Raw genomic sequence first — 26486 nt, 5'->3', positions numbered from 1 at the left:
CTCTTTTAGCTCTGATGTGTTCAGCTCTGTTTTGATATACTCCAAGTGTAGTGTAGGCCAAATTTAAAGGAATAGTTCACTTTCAAAATACATTTTCATGAAAATGTACCCACCCCGTGTCATCTAAGATGTGCATGTATTTGTTTCTGTAGTCGAAAAGGTTTTTATGAAAACATTCCAGGATTTTTTTTCCATATAGTGACTTCAATGGACTCCAAAGGGTTAAAGGTCAAAATGACAGTTTCAGTGCAGCTTCAAAGGGATTTAAATGATACCAGCAAAGAATAAAAGGTCTTATCTAGTAAAACGATGGGTCATTTACAATAAAAAAAGAATGATATGCTTTATAAACACAAATGCTCGATCACACAATCTGTTCTGTGATGTGCGTTCATGTCTTCACAAAATACATAATTATATTGAAAAGGTCACACTTTTGACGTAAGCGGAAGTACCGAGTCCGTGTTTACAAGTTGAACGTGCAAGTTTTCAACGTAATTACGTATTTCTGATTTACGACCCTTATTTTTCGTCTGGTATCATTTGAACCCCTTTGAAGCTGCACTGAAACGGTCATTTTGACCTTCGACCCATTGGAGTCCACTGAAGTCCACTATATTGTGAAAAATCCTGCAATGTTTTCATCAAAAACCTTCATTTCTTCTCTACTAAAGAAAAAAAAATGTAAGCATCTTGGATGAGATGGGGGTGTTAGTAAATTATCATGAAAATGTATTTTAAGAGTGAACTACTCCTTTAAGGTAGCATTGCGTATATTCATAACAGGGCAATCCCAGAATGCAAAATTTCTGCAAAACAAAAGTAATGAGTGCATTAAATAATGTATATAATAGGGCAACTCGCTAGTATTTGGAACTGAGGGTACCAAATTTATGTAAAATAATGAAAGCTGCAATCTGTAATTTTTTACCAATTTCAACCTACGGAAAGACGTGCATAAATTCATCTGCAATTGTATGTTTTGAACTGAAATGATGATATGGAGGCAGGAATTCAGTTTTTTGCTTTGTTTTTTTCAAGAGAAAATGATTGATTCTGTGTCCTTTTCATATTCCTTTTGTCCACAGCCGAGGAAAGCCTCTGTATCTATGTGAAGAGAGATACAGAGTTCTAGAGCAGCAGTGGGTGTCGCACACCTTCGATCACATCAACAAGCGCTGGGGTCCCCATTACAATGGACTTTAATGAACGGCCCAGATCCCGAGGACAGGTCACATGATGTCAACACCAGCCTCTGTGATATCCTCTTCACTGTTCTGTCATGTTATATAAAGAAAACATGCCTCGAGTTGGTTTCTGACATAGCCTGGGTTCATGTGATGTTTAGTGTACAATCAAGCCTAATGACTAAGCGTGTGTGTGCGTGTGTGTTTTTAAGTGATTTTCTGTGTGGATTTCAAAGGGGAGAGTTTTGTTTGTCCCAGCAAGCTCACTGTAGAAGCACAATGAGTGAGTCTTTGTTAATCCTGTTGGACACGTGAAAGAAAAATGCTGTTCTGTAGTGTTTGGAAAACTGACATTGTTTTTGAAGAGTGAAGCTTTTGGGGGGAAACCTGACCAATATTAAACAAATCATGTACAGAAATCAGAATTTATGTATATCAAAACCTTGAAGGTACTACGATGATGAAGAAAATATATCTACACTCTAGAAACCCCCTCGCCCCCCATACGCCCTATGACCAGTGCAATGTGAAATTATATCATAATATTATTTGAGTTTCAGCACATCTCATGAGATTAATTCTGGTAGAACTTTATGCTAATGTGGGTCGATCATTGGAGATAAGAAGGAGTCCGAAATATCAACACATTCAAGCTTAAGCAAATTTGTCTCGGACGTTTAGTTACAGTACAGTCATCCTCAGGAATTTTACTTTATTTTTGGTTTGATATTTTAATATTTAAAAAGTGCTGCTATTCATTGTTAAGAAAAGTTAATTATATCTTTTTGTAAACTTAATTTTTACCATTTTCATTTTTTTCTAATGAAGCCTGTTGACGGTGGTTGACTTGCCTATTGAGTTCAATATAAAGATCACAAAAAATCCGTGGCCATTTCCCTGCCTGACTCAACCTTATTCGAAGCTGATAACAAGGGAATATTGTGACATTTAGTTTGACTTATATTTTACCCCAAAATAAAAAAGCGTATTTTGCATAATGAAAATAAAACCTGTTTACATTGTACATTATGTGACATTTTGCTATTTTCCCTCCAATTTTTTATCATGGCGTGCTGTTTCTGGACATTTTGTGATCATTTCTTATTCACAAACTTTTTTTTGATTATTTTTGCTGTCATTCAGTATTTTGTACTGTATTTAATTGCAACTTTTTTGTATTATAGTCATTAAAATTTAGGATGGGAAATGTTTAATTTCCATTAATGTCACATAAAAATGGTCCTTTTCCTTATGCAATAACTATTTTCTAATATCTAAACTTTTTGGGGATGAAATATGACTTGGACGTGTTCTTCGTAGGTTTCATGATATTTACTTGCTATAGCTATTTAAAATCTGTCACTTTAGGTTTTTGATCCTTTCTTTATTCTTATTACATGGCAATGCCAAGACTCATTGTCCTATGGTCATACAGAGGGCAGCGTTTGCTGTCTTACTGAGCTCATTAGAGAGCCCTACTTCACTCTTGTTTAGACGTTCACAGCTTTGAAACACAGCAGTTTTATAGGCTGTCCTTTTGGGATTTATATATCTGCAGGCTTAGTGCCCAGTTGCAACAAACTATTTACATTTGTAAGTTACATTGAACTTTTTTTTTCTAAACTGTGTGCAGGAATTGATTCTCTAGCAATTTACAGACTGATACGTAATCTCTTGTAAAGTTTGTTTAAGAAATTATTTATGTGTTAATGTAATGGTATTTTTATGCACAGATCACCCAGATATTGAGTTTCTATCTGCAGTCAAGGGTTTTCCTGAGAAAGGGGTGTCGCTTTAAAATCAGTCCGATTGTATGTTGTTGCTTTATTACAAAATAAATGATGTTTTAATGTTATCAGTAAATAATATTAATAAAACAAGTTATTTGATTCTCTACACAAATAGCCTCAGAAGGCTAGTTTGGCAGTCTAATGTTGAAAAATGTGGTGTTCCTCAGAGCTCTGTCCTCGGACCATCGCTGATGTGTTGTTTATACATTACAGAGGGCATTATGCACATAATTTTAAAATGCATTAAGTACCAACATATACAGTCCCATTATACACCACACTTTAAATTTTTTGCAGCCCCTCTGACATCGGATCGATTAGTTTTCAATCTTTCCCAATTGAATGTTTAAATCAAATTATATTAATAAAGTTAAAAAAAAGTCGAATTTATCCCATATTTTTCCTATTATTACATTTTTTTTAAATAACCACATAAATAAATAATAATTCAGGTTTTAATTGTATTTTGAAAAATGTCACAAAATTAATTATTCAGGACTTGTGTATAATGTCCAGCTACATTTTTGACATTTTGTCCCCTATATCTACCCCGTCCCTTTAAAAACGCACACTGTCAGAAACTCACCAGAGCGGTGCGTGTGGTTTGTTGATCAGTTTGATTGGTGGGTATTGATAAGCATTGTTGCAATCACATGGAGGTTTTTTTTTTTTTCATTGCACTTGAAGCTACTTCTCTTCTTTTGTCTTGATTTCTTGCATGCTGCGGTTTTTTACTGCTATTTTCTTTGAGCGTTCCTCTTTCTCTCCCCACCCACTTTGTATAGACAGGCAGATTTGCTAAGTGTGATGGGTTGATAATGCTGGTATCTCCTGCAGTGAATGCATGTCAGGCAGGCAGTAATACAGTACATTACTGTAGGTGCTGGTTCAGATTCTTTGATGTCATCTCTGAAATGGTGACTTTTAATGACATTTAATGCAAAATGTATCATATGTGAATAAAATATACAGATGCTCTGATTTGTATTTCATTTTTGCAGTTCGGAACAAATATTCTTGCCTGAGAGTGGTTTTGTCACTTGGTTTCCAAGACCTTTTAAAATATCTGTTTTTGTCTGTTCAGCAAAAGAAAGTCGTCCAGGTTTAGAAAGACATAAGTGTGACTAAACGATAACATAATCAGTCATGGTTGACGATGTCTTTTCTCATGAGGGTTAATTGTGGTCGCCAGTCGGTTCTGGTCTAATTGTTTTGTAAGTTGTTCTGTCTATGTTTATGCAGATGACTGGAACATAATGGCCTCATTCTGTAGTTACAATAGTTATAAACTGGGTTCTGGGAAAGAACATATTCCTTTTTAAATTTCATTTCTGCTACCTTATGATTGTTCACATATTTAAAGAAACATTCACTGAATAACATCCAGCAGTGTTTGGTAGATGGGTGCATGACTCACTAATGGTTTAATCTTTAAATGTTGCTGTGCTACAGCCCAGACACCAAACCCGCCCTGTTTGTGCGCTCAATGGAAAGTGGGTTACCAACACAATAGATGACTCCCTGACCACTACACCGTCTGCATTTTCTATGACGCCACAGTTTAAACTGGACAGTGTTTGTTTATCCAAAATACGCTTTGGATGTCCGCTTTGATGTGCAGGTATCATAATTTATAATCATTCTCAGTAGAATTTATTACTAGGTAGTATTCAAGTTATAGACTAGTTTAGTATTTAACTGGAGAACCTTAAAAACATCTCGGGTCACATGTCACTTTAGAAGAAAAATAAAGATTAAGGAAACTCGTGTGTGTGTGACAAACAGAAAGCCTGAGTTGGGTTTTGTTTGTGATCCCCAAAAATGTAATGTTTTCATTTCATGTCTTTCCAAATGCAAGAAAACAGTGTTTGCAATGTAATTAAATGGGGACTGAGGCTGTCAAAATAGAGTACTGGGGTAAGTAAACCATGACATAAGTTTGCCTTTAACACACAGTCAAGAAAATCCTGTAAAAAACTTTATTTTCCCGCAGCTGAGGAGCTGCAGGAGATTTACAAAAAAATGTTACATAAAATTACATGTTTTCTATGTTTTTCTTGTAAATTTTCATTCTTTTTTTACCATATTTCAAAAATATATGGAAAACAAACGGTAAAATCCTGTAAAATAAAATGTTTTTTTTATAAGTATATGACTACATTTTATATTAATCATATATTTTCTACCCAAATTCTCATACTATTATAAGAAGTTTTTTGTTTGTTTTTATTTACGTAATTTATCAAATACATCTCAACAAGAAATTCCACCATGCAGTTTAAATATATAAATAAAACAATGTCTGTTTTTATACATTACACTTAAAAAAGGTTTTAAATCGAGTATCACATCTTTATCTTGTGTTGAAATATGACCCTGACATGTTCTTGACAGGCTTTAAAAGACTTGCCCCTCGTAAACTACTATTTTATCCTCTTTAACCCCATTTGATGATGTCACTCATCACTCACCTCTTGATGTCATTGGTTTAATGTCGGGGTGTGTTATACCTGTGCTTGAGCTGTCAGGTGTGCCGGGATTGGTCATGTGTGCACGCTGCTTCCTCTCAGAAGTGCTCGCACAGGAACTTATCAAGTTCTAGTGAATTATTAACACCAGGACAGCTTAAAGGGCTTGAAAATCACTTCGGGTATGTCAGAAAACAGCTATGGCAGGTAGGTTTCTTTCAAATATACTGTTTTGGCTCATTTTGAAGAGTCACTTTGCAAAAACAAAGCGGTTAATATAATCAAAGATTACATAGAGTGAGAAATGGATAGAGATGCTTACGAGTGACGTGCTCAGTGATGCAGTGCTGCGACAGGTTATCTGATCATCCGCAGAACGCTTAAAGCATCTAAACAGAGTTCGTGTACACGGATAACCATGAAGTGTTTTGTCATGATGTATAAAAGTAAATGATGAAGATGGAACATAAGGTCCTGTGAGTCAAATTTTTTATTTTTCTTATAGGAAATGGCAGTCAAATAACAGATGCAGTCCAAAACAGGTAAGAACTGAACATCCTGTTGATTATTACTGATTTATGACAACGTGCTTGAGTTTATTAAAATAAATAAAATAGGAAATTATGATGTGTTCATTTGATGCAAATGCTTTTCTTAATAGATATTTCTGTTGACTTATGTGCCATTGGTGTGGTTTTACTCTGTTCCCCTCACGGTCACACAGGTGCTCGCAAGTGAATGCAACTTGGTTTGCGATTTTTGGTTTTGAGAGTTGAGTCACAAAACCCATCTCACTCAAATCTATTCTCTTGAATAAATAAACCTAAACCTACCGACTATTGGAGATCACTTTCATATAGAGCGAGTATGGGAGATATCTGGACTGATGCTATCTGTATGAGCTGTGTCAAGAACTGCTTTCTTTAGGAGTGAAGTTTACAGCCTGATGAGTGTGTAGGTCTGTGTGTGCGTGTGTGTGTGTGTGTGTGTGTGTGTGAGTGTGTTAGTTTTCAGTCAGGACTACTAACCCTGACATGTGTGTTTTTCCTCTGTGCCCAGAGGGCTGGATAACTCTGTGGAAACAGACAGAACAGAGTTTTATCATCTTCACGGCAAGATTTGGTGAGAGAGGCTTCTTCACTGTGATGATGTTTAATAAGCATCATATACAGCTGAAGAACACGTCCAGGGCATACAATGTGTCCCATAAATGTGCATGTCTTGCAATGAAAAAATAACAAGTTGAATTTACTTAAATTTTGCAGTTTTTTGTGGGCAAGTTTGTGCTCACGTGCGCACAAGTAAATTGTAAAAAAATCGGGGCAATTTTTTAAATAAACAAAATAGGACAAAATACATTTCCTTAAAAAAACTGTGTAAAAAATCAAGCAAATGAACACAAAAAATACGTAAATCATACAATGAAGTAAGCTATGTATTTTTCCTGTCATGGGAAAGTAGATCATTATTTTTAATGTGTGTTAGTATTCTACATTTTCACATAAAATAAGATTTGGAGTCTGACTGCTGGGGTGTTACAACAAAAGAGAAGCATTGTCATAGCAAACCTAGACGTCTATAACATTCCCATATTCAATTTTCACACAATTATCGTGGCCATAAACGGTTCTCCTGTAAACTTGATTTTTTTTAACGGTCAGTTGGGATAGTCTGAAGTTTGTTTCCCCCCAAAACAACCTCTAAAACTGATTTAAAAACACTCATTTGTGCCTGTGTCATCATGACCAAATAGTCACTTCAGTCAGGGTTTTGTTCACCCTTTTGGGGTTGTACATTATTTCTATAAGTGTCTGAGAACATGCTGGTCTCAGTCAGGGTTATGCATTGATCTTGCATTGTTCATGTTTCTAAATCCAGAAAACAATGTAAGTCACATTTAGTTGGCAGATGGTCCTCGCATGTCCTTAACGGGATTAAAGCTTACAGAAGGGGCGTGTACTTTTGTCCTGAATGAAGTCAATGAATGTCTGAGACAGTTTTAAAATAATATTCTCTTGTAACACCTTCTTCATGTCGTCGCTGCCAATTTGTTGTCAATACTGCAATCCCATGTGACCTGTTGGCTTTATGTCCTTGTGTTGTTGTTTCGCAGTGTGAACTTTGCTGCCATGGAAATGTAAACCCATCAGCCTCTGTATATGGTGTCTGCTTACCTCTGGCATGGCTTTCATACACAAACACACAGAGAGTGCTCTGGAAACTTATACTCATGATCGAAAGTTGATTCAAGTGTCATCAAATCTGCAGTGGTTCTCAAACTTTTCCGCTGTAAGGCCCCCTTTGTGTAGGATCACTTTGCGGCCCCCCAAAATAAAAGAAATAATCTTAATTCAGAATTTTTATTAAAAAAAAAACATACTTCAATTATTCAACTCTGGAACATACATTTTGGGGTTAGAGAAGCACTTTGTTATATCATCCAACAGAGATCAAAAGCAAACCTCATCCTAACAATTGCTACAGGATGTGTTAAATCTCATTTATTTGTATAGCGCTTTTCACAATGCATGTTGTTTCAAAGCAGCTTCATAGACAATGACAATTTCTGTTACAAAACCATAATAATTTGTATTCAAGGGTGATTTCAGAAGTTCTAAAATCACAATGCAGTTGCCTAATGTCATGTATGGATGTAAAAATTGTGAACACAGTTAAACTGTACTAGTTTATTACAGTAGGCTACACTTCAGCATTTAAATCAGTGGTTCTCAAACTGGGGGGGCAAGATGGATTCAGGGGGGGCACAGATGGGATTTTAGGAAATATAATGCAATCAAACATCAGAAAAATAAGACCACCAACCAAAACAATTGATGTTTCAGCATTGTATAACTGAACATGTTTGTGGTTCAACTCAAATTCTAAATTTAAGATTGTAAGTCTTTATTTGGGGGGTCTGCAAAGCGCACTCTACACACAGGGGGCCTTACAACGAAAAACATTGAGAACCACAGATTTAAAGGAATTCATTTGACAGCATATTTGACCCAACGATGCGTTAAAACAACCCAGCATAGGTTAATTTTCAACGTTACACTTGGATTTATCCCGTTTGTCCCATTAGCCTGTGCCACCCGTACTGTTGTTTTCACTCAGGTCCTGCTCCACTGCTCTCCAGTCCCCATGAGAATATATGCCATAGCAACACGGTCCCTGTTTATGACTGCAGAGGAACTGTGTCGTCCTCTTACAGTATATAGTATAACTCTCTCCAAAGCATAGACATTCTGTGTCACGTAGGTGCACTTTTTCCAGTTATTATAAATTTAAGCCGCAGTTTGTTACTATGAAAGTAAGTTTATTTCCTTGTGAGATCTTCTGTCTGGTTATTCATATTTTGATATTTGCCTACAGCTCAATATTCATTCACAGTCCTTTGAGTTTAAAGTATGCCATCAAGTATTAGCCTGTGAAAGTAAATGCTTCCGGAGAGCAAGTATGGGATGCTCAGGTCACATGACCAGCACAAAACACTTCCCTCCTACCTGTGTGTTCCTGTTAGTGTTTGACTTTCTGTCTTCCATATAAAGCTCTTTTATGACTAGTTCATTCTGGCCGATGAATATTTCAAGCATGCTCATATTACACATTACAATGTGATAAATAATTCACGGTGGCTGATTAGAATGATTTTAGTCTCGTGGCATTGACAAACCATCACATGCATTTCAGCAACTTGTTAGGAAGGTCTGTCAACTTGAGGTATGTTCCTTATTTCTTCATTTATTGATGTTTTAATTTGGGTTTATACGCATATTTATTTATTATAATTAAGTTGTTTTAGTCGAATATCAAAGCAACATGTTTTGTTTGCTTTTATACTTCTGAATCATCTTAGCTTCTGAAAGAGGACACTTGCTGGAATTGCTTGTTTTATGAAGGTTGTTGATCTCTTGTACTGGTATTGAGGATGGTTGGTTATACAGTATGATGAGCTATGATATGTATAAATGTTTTGCATTTCCAGGCAGGTCTTGGTTTTGTTAGGACTGAAATATCTTATAATATTCATGTGAATATTTTTTCGTATAAAAGAATTTGTGATGAATTTAATATTTCTTCAAATGTTTTAAGCTTGCTGTACACTGTAATGGACACATTTGTAGTGTATATTATTAAACATGAGTTGTGGCAGATCTATTTAAGTTGAACCAGGCGACCGCATGTGTGGGGTGAGGTGTGAAGAGGTGAGGGAGTGTCAGAGAGGGTGAAAGTTAATATGGAGAAGAGCAGATCAAATGATCCCTATACCAGCAATTCGACCCGTTCTTACTGAAAGACACGTCAATGGCTCAAGACCAGTTTGAGAAGCAGCCATGACGTGCTACACACTACAGAGGGAGTATACGGCCTGTTATAATGCTGCAGGCTGCTGTTTGTTTGGTCGCACTTAAAAGCGGAAAGGGGATTATAAAATAGGATCATTTGGACACCGGAATGGGTTAACGTGTATTTTATATAAACAATTAAAGGTTTAATGTTCGTTCTGTTTTTCTTCATGTTGCCGACTGTTTGTTTCATCCGAAAGGCACATTAGTCAGAATTCAGCTGTGGTTTCCACCTTCACAGCAAATAGATGGCAGGCATGAAATATCCATCGCGCGCTCTTTGAGTCAAAGCATCCATCAGTCTAATCTCTGGTGCTATTCATAATTCTGTGTGCAGGGCTCAGAGCTCCCAGAGGCAAAACACCATTTACCTTTTCCGCTTTAAACTGACCTCAAAGTAAATGCTTTCCTCCCTCAGGAATCTGTGTGAGTGCCAAAATTCATCATATGAATCTGAAATATTACACTCAGTAAGGGCCTTATAATTTATAAAAAAAAATCTTGTGAAGGTGAAACGAAACGCATGTAATAGTTTTTCATCTCTTGCTGTCTATTTAACTTGTATCTGCACCAAGAGAAAGTGTCTGATGTAATATATCCACTTGCAACCTCACTTTTGGATAATGAATAAGAGGGCTGCGACTGGCCAAATCTAAAATCATCACTATGGGCAAATACTTACACGTCATCATTCGCTATAGTATTCCAAAATGCAATCTGGAAGGATGGTTTTGGAGATATTGACTAAAAGAATGAGACTGTGGTGGTCTGAAGGTAGATGACAGAGTTAATCTGTTAAATCCTATCACGATGAGCTGATTGTTGCTTCTTAGAGAGTGGTGACGCTAAAGTGCTTTCTGAATCCATCAACTGATCATACCGGGTGCTAGTGAGACACAGGCAGCTCTCTCGCAATGAAAATAAATGTAGGCACTTTTTCTTTTCCTTAAAAACTTTTTTGACCTGGATGGAGAGCTATGATAACATTCTTTGCATCGGAGGCATTTAGTTGCTTCTTCTGATTGTCATTAAAGAGATAAATAAGAAAAAGATCTTGTTCTCCATGTAAGTATTGTTGTGTTTGTATTTTGATTTCAAATCTGCCTTAATGGCGAACAGTGTAATGTGTAGACCAGTGAACCTAAGCCTTTATGTCAAAAGATATCCTTTTTGTTCTCGATTTAATTTATGTGTGGATAAGTGCATTAAGTGATCTTGCCAGATCACTATCACAACCAACATAATACCACATGTATGGTGTGCCGCAAGGCTCGGTTTTAAGTCCGTTGTTGTTTTGCTGTACTTGTTCATCTTCTGTCAATGTGATGTATTATGCAGACTATGCACTGTACAGACGTGAAGTGGCAGTTTTTAATTGAACTCTGACATTGTTTGCTTGGTGGCCTGTAATATAGCACAGATCATATTTGAACCTTCAGTACATGGTGGGTCTAGATCTTTTACAAAAATGGTGTTTCTATCCACAGGTAAATATTATTCCTGTTTCTGAACAAAATCTTGGAAATTTATGACGCTCCTTATTGATTATGTCATTGAAGTGTTCAGCACCCCTAAGGAATACTGATAAAACTGATAAATCTGTCTCCTAACACTACAATCATAATGTTAATTTAGAACCATATCATTTTGGACACACCTACTTATTAAAAATGCTTGAAGAGATAAAAATGAACTCAACATTTGAATGAATCTCTTTTGCAATGTTCAGGAGGTCTTTCTATGGGTTGTACCCGTACAAGTCAAGCATGATACGTCTGGATTCGCTGGCAGATCCATCTGCTGACTGGGACATCATGGAAACCATTGGAAAAGGAACTTATGGAAAAGTGTACAAAGTCATCAACAAGAAGGATGGAAGTCAAGCAGCCGTTAAAGTTTTGGATCCCATTAATGTGAGTCATTTATGGGCTTGTTTTCTCTTAAGTGACATCTCTTCTGTGCAATATACGGTACTGTCATTGTTTAGTTCTCATGATGTAAGTACACTGATTTTAATATTTTCTCTGTTTTTCTATACTTCTTAGAGTCTTTGACCTACTACCTTAATACTCAAAGATGCACTTTACTATTCAAAAGGGGTAAAATGACTTTTCAATAATGAGTGTGCAGAACTTCTGTGCTGAAAGTGCTTTGTAAAAATTAAACTGAAGTTACAATTTCTCAAAAATACTTGCCATGGCATGAATTTTTTTTTAAAACATTTCTTCTACTTTGCTATTTTGTGGCATGTCTCAGAATCCCAGTCACATTAACAGAGTAAGTAAATGCTCTTCCTAAATGTTCCCTTCAGATATTTCAGATTTAAAAAAATGTAAACCCTTGTGTACCAATGTAGTAGAACGTCATTAGTGGTCTTTCATCCCAGTAACCCCCTGTTGCCAACTACATGCATGGCTGCTTTTTATTTACTGTGACAACATGTACAAAAGTCTAGGAGGGTGTTTTACATCCTATCATTGTTGTCTTTTGTCATTATCTGTTATAAAGTTTGTCTTTATCTGCAGCCTTGAAGGCATTTATGAGTGCTATATTTTAAAGTCATGTTAAATACACATCATGTACAGCCATCATAAACCAGGGTGCTGTATTGTGAACTAATAACGAATATGAATGATTCTGATGGTTTTCTCAGGATCTGGATGAGGAGATTGAAGCAGAATACAACATCCTGCGCTCGCTGTCCAACCATCCCAATGTGGTCAAGTTCTTGGGCATGTTTTACAAGGCAGATGAGCTCTCTGGAGGACAACTGTGGCTCGTTCTGGAGGTGCAACGTTTTGCATATTACAGTAGATGTACATTATGTGTATTGTAAATATTATAAAACATATTTAAAATAATTAATAAATGTAAATGTATGTTTTTTGTAAGGAATTAAAAAAACATGAATAACTTTTAATTCATCTCAACTTTTGATAATAGAGCAATAGAGCATCGAATAAAAATAATTGTTTGGTTTTTGTTTAGTCAAAGTCTGTCAGATTTAAGGCCTTAAATATGTTAGTTTACATCCATGCATTCACAGCAACGTCTCCCAGGAAAAAAATGGGTGAAATAATTGCTTTTTCATCTGCACGGGAAATATAATGTATATCATAATCTTTAGTTATCATATACTGTATATATACAGTAATCTTATAAAATTCTCTCTACAATTAGATTGTCTAGCAGTGCATTCTGATGAAATATATAATATGTAATATACAAATGTCAAAGATTTCATAGTCTTTTATTCTGTAAGGATTTCTAACGTAGAATTATCTGTGTGTGTGTCTGGTGTTTTTGTTGTGATAGTTGTGTAATGGAGGTTCAGTAACTGACCTGATAAAGGGTTTGCTGATGAGAGGGAAACGTCTGGAGGAGTCCATCATCGCCTATATTTTGTATGGAGCGTTGCTGGTGAGACACACACACACACACGAGTAATCTGCTAAGACCAGCACAAGGAATGCTAGCTCAGCGCTCTCACTGTGGAAGATTTTTTTTTTTTGTTCGTGATAGTTGGAAAGAGAGAGATATTCCAGCTGTAATGTTGGCACGGCTGATCAAATAGGCCATCTGTGTTTAAGCATCTCCTGCTTTTGTCTTTAGGGTCTCCAGCATCTTCACAACAACAGAATTATCCACCGGGATGTGAAGGGCAACAACATTCTTCTCAGCACAGATGGCGGTGTCAAGCTGGTGGACTTTGGTAAGGGATGACACTGTTTCTGATGTTGGGTTACGGCAAATACCAAAGTCCATGTGAACCAAAAGTTGCGATGCCTATTTTGACGCATTTCCGAGTGAATTTATTTACAATTTTGAATGGAAAAAATAGTGGCCGTGGCTTTTGTCTTTCTCTGCGATTTGATTAAATGCATAAAAAAAGCAGACTGACAATTGAAGGGGAGGAGTCAACGTATGCTCCGCCCAAACCGTCTAACATACGTCATCTAAGATGGAAGTGCATTTAACTGAAGATTATGAGAGCACAGGATTTTTTAAAAGAGAATAACCCACATTGATAAACTAGTTAGAATAAACGCTGCAGTATTTCCTGATAAAATAGACATTGTAATTTTTTATTTCACTCTGACTTTAAGCCATTAATTCACAAATTCGTCCAGTGTGGACCTGTTGAAAATCCAAGAGAGTCTGAACTTGTTTTAGATTGCTGAGATTGTCTGTTACTTTGCATAAATTGGTTTGATAGTTACTGTCACATGAAAATCAGATTGACCGGTGTATGCACTCTAAAAGACGCAAGAAAGTCTATAATACACATGATAATAATACCAATATTCTAATTGTAATAATGACTGGCCATCTGTTCAAGATGTTTTCTTCTTATGTCTCGAGACGCTCTCATTGTGTTTCCAAATGTGTTGATAAAGAGATGGATTATAATTGTGTAATACTGTTATATACAGTACAATACCGTTACATATGATCATGTAGCTAAAATGAGAAATATGCTAATTAAGCATCACATGCTTTGAACAAATTAAATGCAAATAAGAATTAAGGCATGGCTTCAGATGCACTAAAACAGTTTTGTCTGTCTGTGTTTATCAGACACACCCTGCTGCCTATCTGAATGGGGTTAAATGGTGTTTTGCATGTAAATTGTATGTGAGGGTGGGAGTGGTGTGTGGGGGAAATCTCATCCGCCTGAGGCGTATTTATCTAGTGTGGGAGAAAGAGAAGTGGAACCCTGCTGGGAAACAAAACACTCTCGTTACATAATGGTGATGAATGCCAGTTGCCTGCTCCCGTCCTAATGTCACGTCACACCCACAAACTGTCTGAATCTCTTGAGCTGATTTTTGATATTTAAGGAAGTATTGCATCATTGTGTATATTATCAAATTGTTTGTATAGAAGTGGACTGTAGCATAACACGTGTCTATGTTTATATATGGATTATATAAACTCAGTGTAAATTAAGATGATTAAATACTAAAGAGTGTAATATCATGCAAACCTGTGACCTCTCTGACACCTCACAGGTGTCTCGGCTCAGCTGACCAGCGCCCGTCTGCGCAGAAACACGTCTGTAGGAACTCCATTCTGGATGGCACCTGAGGTCTGCCCTATTATACTTTTCTTATCCCGCTTTTAACATTTAGTCTCTTCTTTTCTGCAAAAATGATCTTCTCAATTATGTTCAAGTTTTCCAGTAATATAATATTAGCATAGTTATTTGCAACAAATTTGAATGAGAAGCACAAATGCCATTGATATATCTTAAATATTGTTGTGCCTTATTGTCATTTATTCACATATCAAGTAAATCAATCCTGAAGCGTACATTTTGTTCATATGCTTTCTTCTGTGGAACATGTTCTAGGTGCTCTTATTACCAAAAAGTTCATAAAACATTGTGGTATACTGTATAAAATGACATTTGAACGCTAAAATGGAAAGTTTTTAGTATGGCTGTCAAACGATTAATCATGATTATTTTAGTTTATGTTTCCTAATATAATTCTGTGTACTGTATTATGTTGTATTCAAACACATACACATGCACATATAGTACATGTATATATTAAGAGTTTGGTTCCAAAAGGAGATAACTTTATGTTATTTTTCTTCAAAAATCTTGTTTTTATTATGTAATCATGTTTTTATTGTGTTTTTGTAGTTATAATGGCTTTAATCAAAACAAACTAACTGCAGTTTGATTGATATAAATTGCAATGCACACACAAAAAATCTAATTTTGGAACAAAAATCTTCTATATTTAGGAAATATTTACATTTAATAATTTATATCAAACGATCATTTAAATCAAATTAATTCCATACATTTTTATATATTACATATGAAGATTTTGGTTCCCAGATAACTGCTTTTTTTGTACATTAATATCAATCAAACTGCTTTTGGTTTGTTTTGATTTACGCCATAAAAACTCAAACAATACATCAACTAACACAATAAAAGCATGATTAAATAATAAAAAAATCATTCAAACTTTTTTTATATAGAGTTATCTCATTTTGTAACCAAACTTTTAATATATTTTATTATATATGCATGTATGTATGTGTTTTTATTCATACCAAACTAATATGCAGAGTATTACAGTATTATATGAATCCTAATTTTCATTCTGGATGGGAGATATATATAAATTAACAGAAACATAAATTAAGTCAATATTTCCATATTCATAACCCAAACGATATGTAGTGTATTTCTTGACAGCACTGAATTTGCTCTTACAGCATTAGTCTTCATTGTGTTTCTCAATGCTGAAATGTTCTCCGTTCATATGTGTGTGCGCTTGTGTCTGTTAATTATGTGAAGGTTAATAGCGAGTGTGAATTAAACTGTGATGTGGTGCCAGCGGGGGAGGCCCCTCAAGACCTATTAAAATACAGACTAAATGAAACGTTTGCCAAGATGATGACTGAATGAACACTGGATGGCAAGATCATTCTGTTCTGTCAGTTTTATACCTCACCTGGGACTTTCTCCTAAAATTCCTGAAAAAATATATAGAAATATGTAGTTTTTATTCATAAGGGTTTTACAGACTGTGTGTTATATTTGTGGAGTTTGACGTCAGTGTGTTTCTCTGTGTGCAGGTGATCGCGTGTGAACAGCAGTATGATTATTCGTATGATGCCCGCTGTGATGTCTGGTCTCTGGGCATCACTGCCATAGAGCTGGCAGATGGAGACCCACCCCTGGCAGAGATGCACCCGGTCAAAGCACTCTTCAAAATACCACGGTGAGACACCAGAGGGAGCTAAACACACACCACAACACAATGAACTGGCGTCAAGGCACACAAGCCTTAGAGGAAATATAAAAATAGAGGAAAAGAGAGAGATGAGTATTTCATCATGTGATCATAACAGGGCAACTAAAGATATTGTTATTATCACTATGTTTCTTAAATATTTAACATTGTAGTGAATAAATATAGATTTTAGCTAACATCACTTAATCGTTACGTCTTTTTTCTGATTAAGATCAAGCATTGGAGCTTTGATAAACATCTTCACGATCACACCATTATCACCCAGATTGCATTGTGGTGTCCTTTGATTGAGATTTGCATTTGGGAATGTGAAGGGAGACCCTTCCTTTATTCTCATTCAGATGAGATTGACGCTCATGTTATCTGACCCGCTCCAGGCCTGAAGGGGTGGGCCACTCGGTGCTACTACAGCAGATAGACTATTGGCTTTTTAGAAGCATTCTTATCTTGTTTTTAATGCAGTATTTAGTGTCAGGGTGATGTTATAGGTTATTGTATCTTGTCCATGTTTCTTTTAGATTTAGTGCATTATCGCGGTATTGTTAGTTTCCTTAGTTACTGTTAGTGTTCTTGCTGTTTTTAGTTTGGGTTGCAGGTCTTCTCCTTGTTATTCTCAAGTATATATTAAAGGTCCAGTGTGTCTTTTTTAGAGGATCTATTGATAGAAGGTCAAAATAATATTCATAGGTTTGTCTTTCGACGTGTATAAAGACCTTAAATAAAGAAGTGTTATGTTTGTATTACCTTAGAATGAGTTATTTCTCTCTAGATAGATACACCGCGGGTCCCCTTGTATGGAAGTCGCCATGTTGTTTCTACAGTAGCCCTTAATGGACAAACTGCTCTAAAGAACGTGTTTCTCAAATACGTAATCTCCCTCGGCAAAGACGCGAAAACGTGACCTTTGTCCTGTGTCAGCGTCCGTAGTGCTTCGACAGGGAGGGTGGAGGGGTGGACGGTTGCAATTTATTGGTTATTTATTGGTGCCGATGATCAGTTGGTACGCATTTAAAACCCACATGACTCTCCAACACCTCAAAAATGATTTGGTCATGTGATTAAAAAAAACAATTAAGCACACTACTATTTTGATAAACATCGAGAAAGTGATATCAGTTCCTATTTATGGACCATTTGTGACGCTGACTTTAAACAGCTTATTATGGGCATTTCAGCCTAACCTTTAAATTTTTTTAACTCAGTTTATAACAAATATTTAGAACGGATGGGAAAACATTTATTAAAATTGTTGCATTTTGTTTAACATATTAATTTATGTAACATTTTCATCTGTTCTGCTAATGAACACAGCCCACTTGTAATTTTACAGAAATGAACTGTTATTTTATAGATTCTTCACGTTTCATCTGAAAACTGTCATTTTGCAAAACTTTACTTATTTTTTAAATACCATCAAAATTACAGAAAAAGGACAGCAAATTTTCAAGAAAATAAGAAAATCTTATTAACGTAATTTTTTTAACGTTCTATGACGTTTTTTTATGCGCCAGGTTTCGTGGAATAGAATAGAAAAAATATTTAAACTTTGTGCTTAATATTGCATTCATACAGTAGCTCTTGAAATGGAAACTCAAATGGGACAGACTGCATTATGGGATGTAGAACCAGACATGCAAAAAATTTGCATAGTGTGCACAGTGTACATACAGTTCTATGTATTGCTAAGACAATCGATTCATCTCTCAAATGAAAAATTTCCTACGGTTTCTGTTGAAAACAGGCACCTATATGCAATGAATTTTAAGCTCTGTTTGTTTGTGCCGGTGTTGTGGCTTTAATGCTTGAGGTTTAGATTACGAGAGCTGGATTTGAGTAATGATCGTGTTAGAATTCTGTGTTTTCACCTCCGCAGGCCAATTTGTCATATAGTTTTTGCTTGAATGCAATGATCGCACACAGTATCTACACCGTCGTGACATGCCTTAAAATGATGTGACTCATCCTCCTTTCCGCCCACCTGTCTCTATCTCCCACTATCTCTCTCTTCTTATATACCTTTTTCAAATGAAATTAGATATTTGGGCTTGGGCACATAAATCAGATGCGTGAGACCTTTAGCATGGCAGCGGCTGAATATATCAGTGTTCCTGTGTGCAGTGGCGCGTGAAATGATTCTGTTAACATGTCATTTGTCCGGGGCGGCGCTCCCACCATCAGCCGCTCTCAGACGGAGAGATTACGAGGGGGCGTGGACAGATCATAGCCTGTCAGTGTCAAGCGTCTGACTCCTAATGAAGGATATCAGAGAGAAGTGAAGAGATGCACAATCTCAATACAATTATATCACGCTGTTCTCACCCAGACAAACAGATTTGATCATGTTTTTTTAATATAGTGAGAGAGAAAATGTGTGTAGGGTAGAAAGAACTGATTAGTTTAGCAAATGTTTCTTGCACCTCAAGAAAATGTGTGTTAGGACCATTGAAGTGTTATCAACATTTGAAGTTAAAACTTGAAATATAATTACTCAGATAATGTGTTTATTTCCATCTGTTTATATTTGACTAAACCCCTGATGATGGAGTCAAAAATATCAGTCTTTGCATGAGTTTTATATTTAAAAGAGAAAAAAAATAATGCATTAGACAACATAATGTACTTCATAGAATCTCTGTAAATCAAAATACAAACCAGAAGCAATAATATCCAACAAGTAGAAAAGGAATGGCTCTTTATACACTGTAAAAGAATTATTTTATTTCAATGTGCCCATTTCTGAGTCATGGATGTGACAATTCACTAACCTGACTATTTAAAACTAATAAACAAAAACACGCTTCAAAAACTTTAAGAGAGACTTCATGGTTCTTTAAACCAAAAAAATATTGACATCTCACCTATCAGTATGATGATGAAACTTCTGGTAAAAACGTTTAGCAAAAAATAATATTAATAAATGAATAAAGCTAATATTGGAATACAATTTCGGATTGCACAGACAAGATACACCATTAAATATAAAGGTGATTAAAAAGTTCTTTACAGGAGAACCATTTTTGGTTCCACATAGAAACAGTCAGCCAAAGGTTCTTTAATGAACCATCTCTTTCCAACTTTTTTGTATAATCTGAAGAACCTTTTTTCGGCACAAAGAACCTTTCGTGCAACAGAAAGGTTCTTCAGATGGTTCTCGGTTCTTTATGGAATCAAAAGGTTCTTCAAGGGCATCGAAAAACCTTTTGAAGCACTTTTCTTTAGCATGTAGACCAACAGGACCATCATGGACATCCATCCTTCTCTAAAGTTTTTTTGTGCCCAGACTGGGATGCATTTAATCAGTGTCAGTCTGCCACAGCATAACAAGAAAGGACATTTGCCAGATCAGTCTATCTAAAGTTAGCATCCCTGTACGCCACAGGTTCAGTGACTCTGTTTAGCTGGTGGTGTGACTTTGACTGCATTTCCATTTGCTCACAAATAATTGCCCTCGGGCCACTGGGTGGTTGAGAAAATGTACAGGTCTTTTGTACGTGGCAGATTAGTATTGACAAAATGTCTGGCATGCCATCTATCATCAGAAGGTGGTATGGCCACAGCGCTTGAGCTAGGCTTATGTTTGTATGTCCATCTGAAGCTATTTTCATCTAGTACTACATATACACGTACTGCCGTTTTAAAAATGTATAAAATCAAATTAACTAACACTAAATTTGTTAGTGTGTGTATTATAAAAAATATTCTAGCATACTGAAGTGTATGACATAGAAAACGGTACAATAATTCCTAGTGTTTTAAGTGTCACAAAAGACACCAAATTTAAACATACATATAAACATCCCCAAAGTATTTCATATTGTAATACAGACAATTCCTGCGTTATGGATGTGATATAAAACGCTTCGTTATCTATATACCAAACTATTTGTTTATGTTATACTAAGTTTACACATCAGAATATTATCAGTCTATGCACAAGTTTGTGCACTGTATTTAAAAAATAAAAAATAAATGATGTAAGTTATGGATGTGACCGTTTTTGGATTGTAGGATTTTAAATCAAAACGCACAAACCTGCTGCTATAATACACAATGAACGGAGAAGGGGTGCCTCTTTACAGAATAAAAATAGTTACTTAAATAAAATTTTCATGTGCCCATTAAGCAATATTTATGTTATGGATGTGACACTCCTGAAAATGCCACACACCTCAAATCTCAATAAAGCGAAAAATATATTTTATTTACTCTGAATTCTGTCATGCTTTACAGGCCCTCTTGTCTTTGCAAACCTGTACTACTTTCATTCATCCGCAAAACACAGAAGAAGATATTTAGAAAAATGTTGGTATCAGGAAACTGTTGGTCCCCATTGAAGTCAATGGGGACCAACAGTTTTTGGTTACCAACATTTTCACAGAAGACAGAAAATCACACAGGTTTAAAAAAGTATCATTTAATTTAGTGGTGCAAACCCATGTGGTGTTGTTCTTGACAGGTTTCTCTCTCTCTGTGTGTGTGTCTCTAGCATAACAAACTGATGCTGTGAGCAACATGGCTGCCAGCGTCAGATTTGTGTGCTTCTGTAACTAGATTAGAATAAACTAACGGTGTTTACATCCTGTCTGAGCGCGCTCACTAACAGCCAGCGAGGGCGAATACCTCTGCAGAATTTAGCAAGCACAATAAGAGCGCCATCAGCGACGCTGCTTCACTTTGTTATGTGTAAGCGCTGCAACATCAAGGCGAGCTTGTGGCTTCAGGCACGCATTATATTTTGCATTGAAAGAGTCGGTTATTTTCCTTTGATCTGTTCTTCTGAGAGGACGGCCTGTCTGAATATCTATCAAAGCACCGAGTGACTTCGAGCAGCTCAGAATGACAGATTAGCGCTGAAAAAAGAGAACTGTGTTTAACAGGGGTTGGTTTATCTCGTGCTTTGTTCTCGGTGATGGTTTCTGATGAAAGAGGCAGAAGATGTGTTTTTTAAGCAGTGTGTCTGTCCTTCGACCTGCACTGCTATTTATGTCAGTTTCAGACTTCAATCGAAGCTTCAAGTAGAGTAAGAGCTATTGAGAAAGAAAGCCAAAGAAAAAATAGTGAGTTGTGAGGTCCACACACAAATTTGCTGAACAGAAACTGTATTAAACAGAACTGTGATAGTCCTCATGGATGATCAAGTCCAAAAACCAAAAATATGTTGATATTGATATTAAATTGATGTTGATATAAAAAAACAAGTATTGTTTTGTTTAAAAAAACTTTGTAAACTTGTTGTTTTGATGCTGGTTTGTGCTGGTTTAAGATGGTCATGTGCTGGTCCTTAGCTAGTTTAAACTGGTGAAACCCACATCAAAACATGCTAAACCCAGCATATGCTGGTATGTTTTGATGCTGGTTTGTGATGGTTTAATCTGGTCATGTGCAGGTGTAATCTGGTGATGTGCTGGTCCTTAAATGGTTTAAACTGGTCAACCAACATCAAAACGTACCAAACCCAGAATATACTGGTATGTTTTGATGCTGGTTTGTGCTGATTTAAACCGGTCATGTGCTGGTCCTTAGATGGTTTAAGCCGGTCAAACCAACATCAAAACATACCAAACCCTGCATATGCTGGTATGTTTTGATGCTGGTTTGTGGTGGTTTAAACTGGTCATGTGTGGGTTTAATCTGGTCATGTGCTGGTCCTTAGCTGGTGATGTGCTGGTCCTTAGATGGTTTAAACTGGTCAAACCAACATCAAAACATACCAAACCCTGCATATGCTGGTATGTTTTGGTACTGGTTTGTGCTGGTTTAAGCTGGTCATGTACTGGTTTAAACTGGCCATGTGTTGGTCCTTAGCTGGTGATGTGCTGGTCCTTAGATGGTTTAAGCCGGTCAAACCAACATCAAAACATACCAAACCCTGCATATGCTGGTATGTTTTGATGCTGGTTTGTGACTGTTTAAGATGCTCATGTGCGGGTTTAATCTGGTGATGTGCTGGTCCTTAGCTGGTATGTTGCTGGTATGTTTTGATGCTGGTTTGTGATGGTTTAAAGTGGTCATGTACGGGTTTAATCTGGTCATGTGCTGGTCCTTAGCTGGTATGTTGCTGGTATGTTTTGATGCTGGTTTGTGATGGTTTAAACTGGTCATGTGCGGGTTTAATCTGGTCATGTGCTGGTCCTTACCTAGTGATGTTCTGGTCCTTAGATGGTTAAAGCTGGTCAAACCAACATCAAAACATACCAAACTCAGCATATGCTGGTATGTTTTGGTACTGCTTTGTGCTGGTTTAAGATGGTCATGTACTGGTTTAAACTTGCCATGTGTTGGTCCTTAGCTGATTCAAGCTGGTCATGTGCCGGTCAAACCAGCATCAAAACGTACCTAACCCAGCGTATGCTAGTTTTTTCTACAGGGGTGGTAGGCTATATGAGATCAGTTTTACTGCACTTATGTTTTTTTTGTCCTATGTTGTTCCAAATGATTTCATTGTGTACTTCATTTGTAAGTCACTTTGGATAAAAGCGTCTGCTAAATGACTACTAATTCACCCCAAAATGAAAATTCTGTCTTTATTTACTCACCCTCTTGTCATTGCAAACCTGTATGATGTTCTTTCTTCTGCAGAACACAAAAGATTTTGGTTAAAAAAATTGGTAACCAAACAACAGCGATACCCAATGACTTGCATTGTGTCCGTACAGTAGGAGTGAATAGGTACCGCCATTGTTCGGTAACCAGTGTTCTTCAGAATATCTACTTTTGTGTTCTGCAGAACAAAGAAAGTCGTACAGGATTAAAATGACAAGAGGGAGAGTAAATGATGACAGAATGTTCATTAATTGGGTGAACTATCACTTTAACATCACTTTTCATCAGTGAATACTTTTATGCAAACCATGGTACCATGTCTATATAGCAACAGTCAGGACATTTTGTACAGGAAGACATATGTGGAATAAAACTGTCTCAGAGAGTGTGAGGTCTTGCGGTACCCGGCCCGCCCTCACTTTTAGCGTCACAGTTGCTTGTGTGTTAATAAATGGTCATGTGAAAGTGTGTGTGTGAGTTAATAGATGGCTCTGTCTCGGGCTAGCTGACAGAGGGATTATTCGCTCTCATAACTCGGCTGCTCTACAGACAGATTTTGCCTGCCAGACAGTGGCCGGGGCGGCTCATTTGTCATTCAGCATCAGACCGCTGTGTCCCTGGCCCACAGTCTATTCTTTAAAGACTTAAACACTTACAGCTCCACCTCACTGATGTACAGCAGCTCACATGAGATACGACCTGAAGACTCTGCAGCAAAATTTTGCGATAGCTTGTGCTATGTACAATGACTGTGTGCTTTCGTCAATGAAATTAAGTTTAGTCAAAACTTTGATTTTAATTGCTTGGTAGATTTGGGGGGATAAGGATCAAATGGTCCATCCTTAAAGAGAAAAAAACTTCTGGTTCACTGGGACTTTAAAGGTCCCGTCTGTAATTGTAAGAGGAGAAAATGCAATGTAATGAACATAACTATGTGTTCATAGTTGTATAAAGACCTAACATAATGAAGCATTATGCTTTTAAAATCTTTGAATGAGCTATTTCTATCTACATACACCCCGGGTCACCTTTTATTGAATTCTTTGCAAAGAAGCGAAAACCTGACAACATCTTCGTTCTGTGTCAGCCAACGTAGTGCTTCGAAAGGGATGGGTTGAGCGAGCCATTGGTTGCAATGCGCAAGCTCACCACTAGATGCTGCTAATATCTCCACTAAATCATTAAATAAGCCTTTTTTTAGCTTCAAAAAGTCAACGCCCATTCACTCCCTCTCTACCGCTTGGAAGAAAAATTATATGTGGTATTATTACTCCTACCGCATTATTCTTCAAAAAAAAGGTCATATTCAGTCAGGATGCCTTGATGGTGAGTAAAACATGGGGAAATTTAGTTTTGCCTGTGAAATACCCCTACAACTGCAGCACATTCAACTCTTTATTCTGATAGCACATATTTCACAAATGAGTTTTGTTTCAAACATCTTTACCATAATTAACAGTCAGCTTATTACTGTTAGGGGTAAAGAAGAAAAGTGTATATACTGTATCTCATCTGATATTTGTGATTAAATGAAGAATTATTTTAAAACATTTTGACGATGACAGCATAAGTTATTCAGAAGTTACAGATTCAAATTGTAAGTGAATGTGTACGACTCTAGAAAAGGACTGAATTGGATTTCCAGCTCTTTGTACTAAAGTTGTTTTTTATAGAATCATTTGGCCCTGTGCTGTAGCTGTGTATGTTTTCAGGAGATGAATGTGAACAAAGTTGTTCCTTTAGATTTGTAATATATTTACCATCACTGAATGAGGTGAGTCCACTCCAGTACATTTGTTTTGCTCTCCTTCATTCTTTCTTCTCTCTCTTTGTGTGTGTATATTATCTGCAGGAACCCATCTCCCACCCTTCGCCACCCGGATCAGTGGTGCAGAAGTTTCAGCCACTTCATTGCTCAGTGAGTAGAACAGCTTCTTCTCTTTCTGTACGGTATTGGAAGGGATCTCACTTTTCGGAAAGTTCACAGGGTTTTATTTCACTGTTTGGAAGTTAAGTCTGACAAATCACATTTTGCACATCATCTGTCCATATTGGTGTGTAATGCATATTAATGCTAATATATTACTATTTACCTTCTTTAATCATTATTTTCTTAACTACATTGTCATGTGTTTTTAGAAATTGTATTTCAAAGTAAAAATATTTATTTATATTAATGTTTGCATTGTATGCATTCCGTATATTCATTTAAAGTGTTCATATGGCCCGAATATGGTTTTTCTGTGTCTTTGGTGTGTTATAAGTTGCCCATGCATGTATTAGACAAGTAAAATTGCAAAAAGTGTCGGTACAAAAAATACATTCTATCTAAAAGCGAATACTCAGCCAGACCTGCCTGAAACTCCTCGTGTGACCACAACCCCACAAATGTGGCACAGCCCAAATGTATGCAATTAAGGTGGCGTACTTGTCAGTACAATTGCTTTGAAACTTGATGTTCTAATTTATTTTTATTTTGCTCTTATTCTTTTAACATTTTTTAATCAATTTTATTGCTGTTTTACTGTTTCTTAAAAATCTAAAGTTTTTGTGATCTTAAATCATTTGCACTTTAAAGATACATTTTATTTCTTTCTGTCAATCATTTTACGTAAAGTACTTTGAATTGCACTTGTGTATGAAATGTGCTATATAAATAAACTTGCCTTGCCTTGCCTAAATATGGTAAGAGGCATTACACTTCCGTCACACGCTTGCAATATTCGACCAATCACTATGCACTGGTTAACTGGCAAATCATAGCTCAACCTCGCTTTTCAGAGCCATGAGCTTTGCAAAAATCTGCACGTTTCAGAGAGGCGGAACAATGGAGATACGAACATGCATGGTATATGAAAAATACAGCGTTTTTGATCCTTAAATGGTGTATATACATTACATTACATCTAAAACAAACTATAATATTCGTTTTAGCCTTGTCATATGACCCCTTTAAAGTCTATCTAGATTCATATTTTTGGAACTCTGCATTTACAGTATAGTGCCTTCAATTGTAAGATAATGCTGTCAGGCAGCAATATAGATTATTTTCATTGATCGTTTGAACTTTGATTAAAAAATTATTTTTATTTTATTTTTATTTTGTTTAACTTTTTACAGATTTTTTATACTAATAATAATGCATTGAAGACTTTCCTTTTGCACAAAAGCTTTTCTGATGTGCAGTTGAAGTCAAAGACTATAATTAAAAGAGACACTGCCTTGCTTGTGCCTCTGTGTATGAAATGCAGAGATTATTATTTCATTACGGCAAATGAAAACATCAGAGAGAGAGATGCTGGTGCACAGCAGGACAGCCGCGAAAGCTAATTGACTCATTTATTCTTGTTAGTTGTTCATTTGTCAGTGT

General features: G+C 36.3%; 2 protein-coding genes across 3 annotated transcripts in view; both read left to right on the top strand.

The window, feature by feature from the left end:
- The window catches only part of ubr3 (ubiquitin protein ligase E3 component n-recognin 3), a 44611-nt gene extending 40658 nt beyond the window's left edge, over positions 1-3953 (top strand). For both annotated transcript variants that reach the window (XM_056754672.1, XM_056754671.1), the window contains exon 39: positions 1089-3953. In XM_056754672.1, the coding sequence (XP_056610650.1) occupies positions 1089-1206 (118 nt within the window). In that variant the 3' untranslated portion in view covers positions 1207-3953. The remainder of the gene's footprint in view (positions 1-1088) is intronic.
- A 1414-nt stretch (positions 3954-5367) lies between these two features.
- myo3b (myosin IIIB) overlaps positions 5368-26486 on the top strand; it is a 79885-nt gene continuing 58766 nt past the window's right edge. The window contains exons 1-9 of the mRNA XM_056755059.1: positions 5368-5652; positions 5951-5987; positions 11524-11707; positions 12448-12582; positions 13110-13214; positions 13407-13506; positions 14807-14883; positions 16395-16540; positions 24969-25034. Of these exons, the coding sequence (XP_056611037.1) occupies positions 5646-5652; positions 5951-5987; positions 11524-11707; positions 12448-12582; positions 13110-13214; positions 13407-13506; positions 14807-14883; positions 16395-16540; positions 24969-25034 (857 nt within the window). The 5' untranslated portion in view covers positions 5368-5645. The remainder of the gene's footprint in view (positions 5653-5950; positions 5988-11523; positions 11708-12447; positions 12583-13109; positions 13215-13406; positions 13507-14806; positions 14884-16394; positions 16541-24968; positions 25035-26486) is intronic.

Source organism: Triplophysa dalaica, chromosome 8 (genome assembly GCF_015846415.1).
Source record: "Triplophysa dalaica isolate WHDGS20190420 chromosome 8, ASM1584641v1, whole genome shotgun sequence".
Classification (NCBI taxonomy): domain Eukaryota; kingdom Metazoa; phylum Chordata; class Actinopteri; order Cypriniformes; family Nemacheilidae; genus Triplophysa; species Triplophysa dalaica.
The sequence above is the reverse complement of the archived record's forward strand: the minus strand, read 5'-3'. Positions and strand labels throughout refer to the sequence as shown.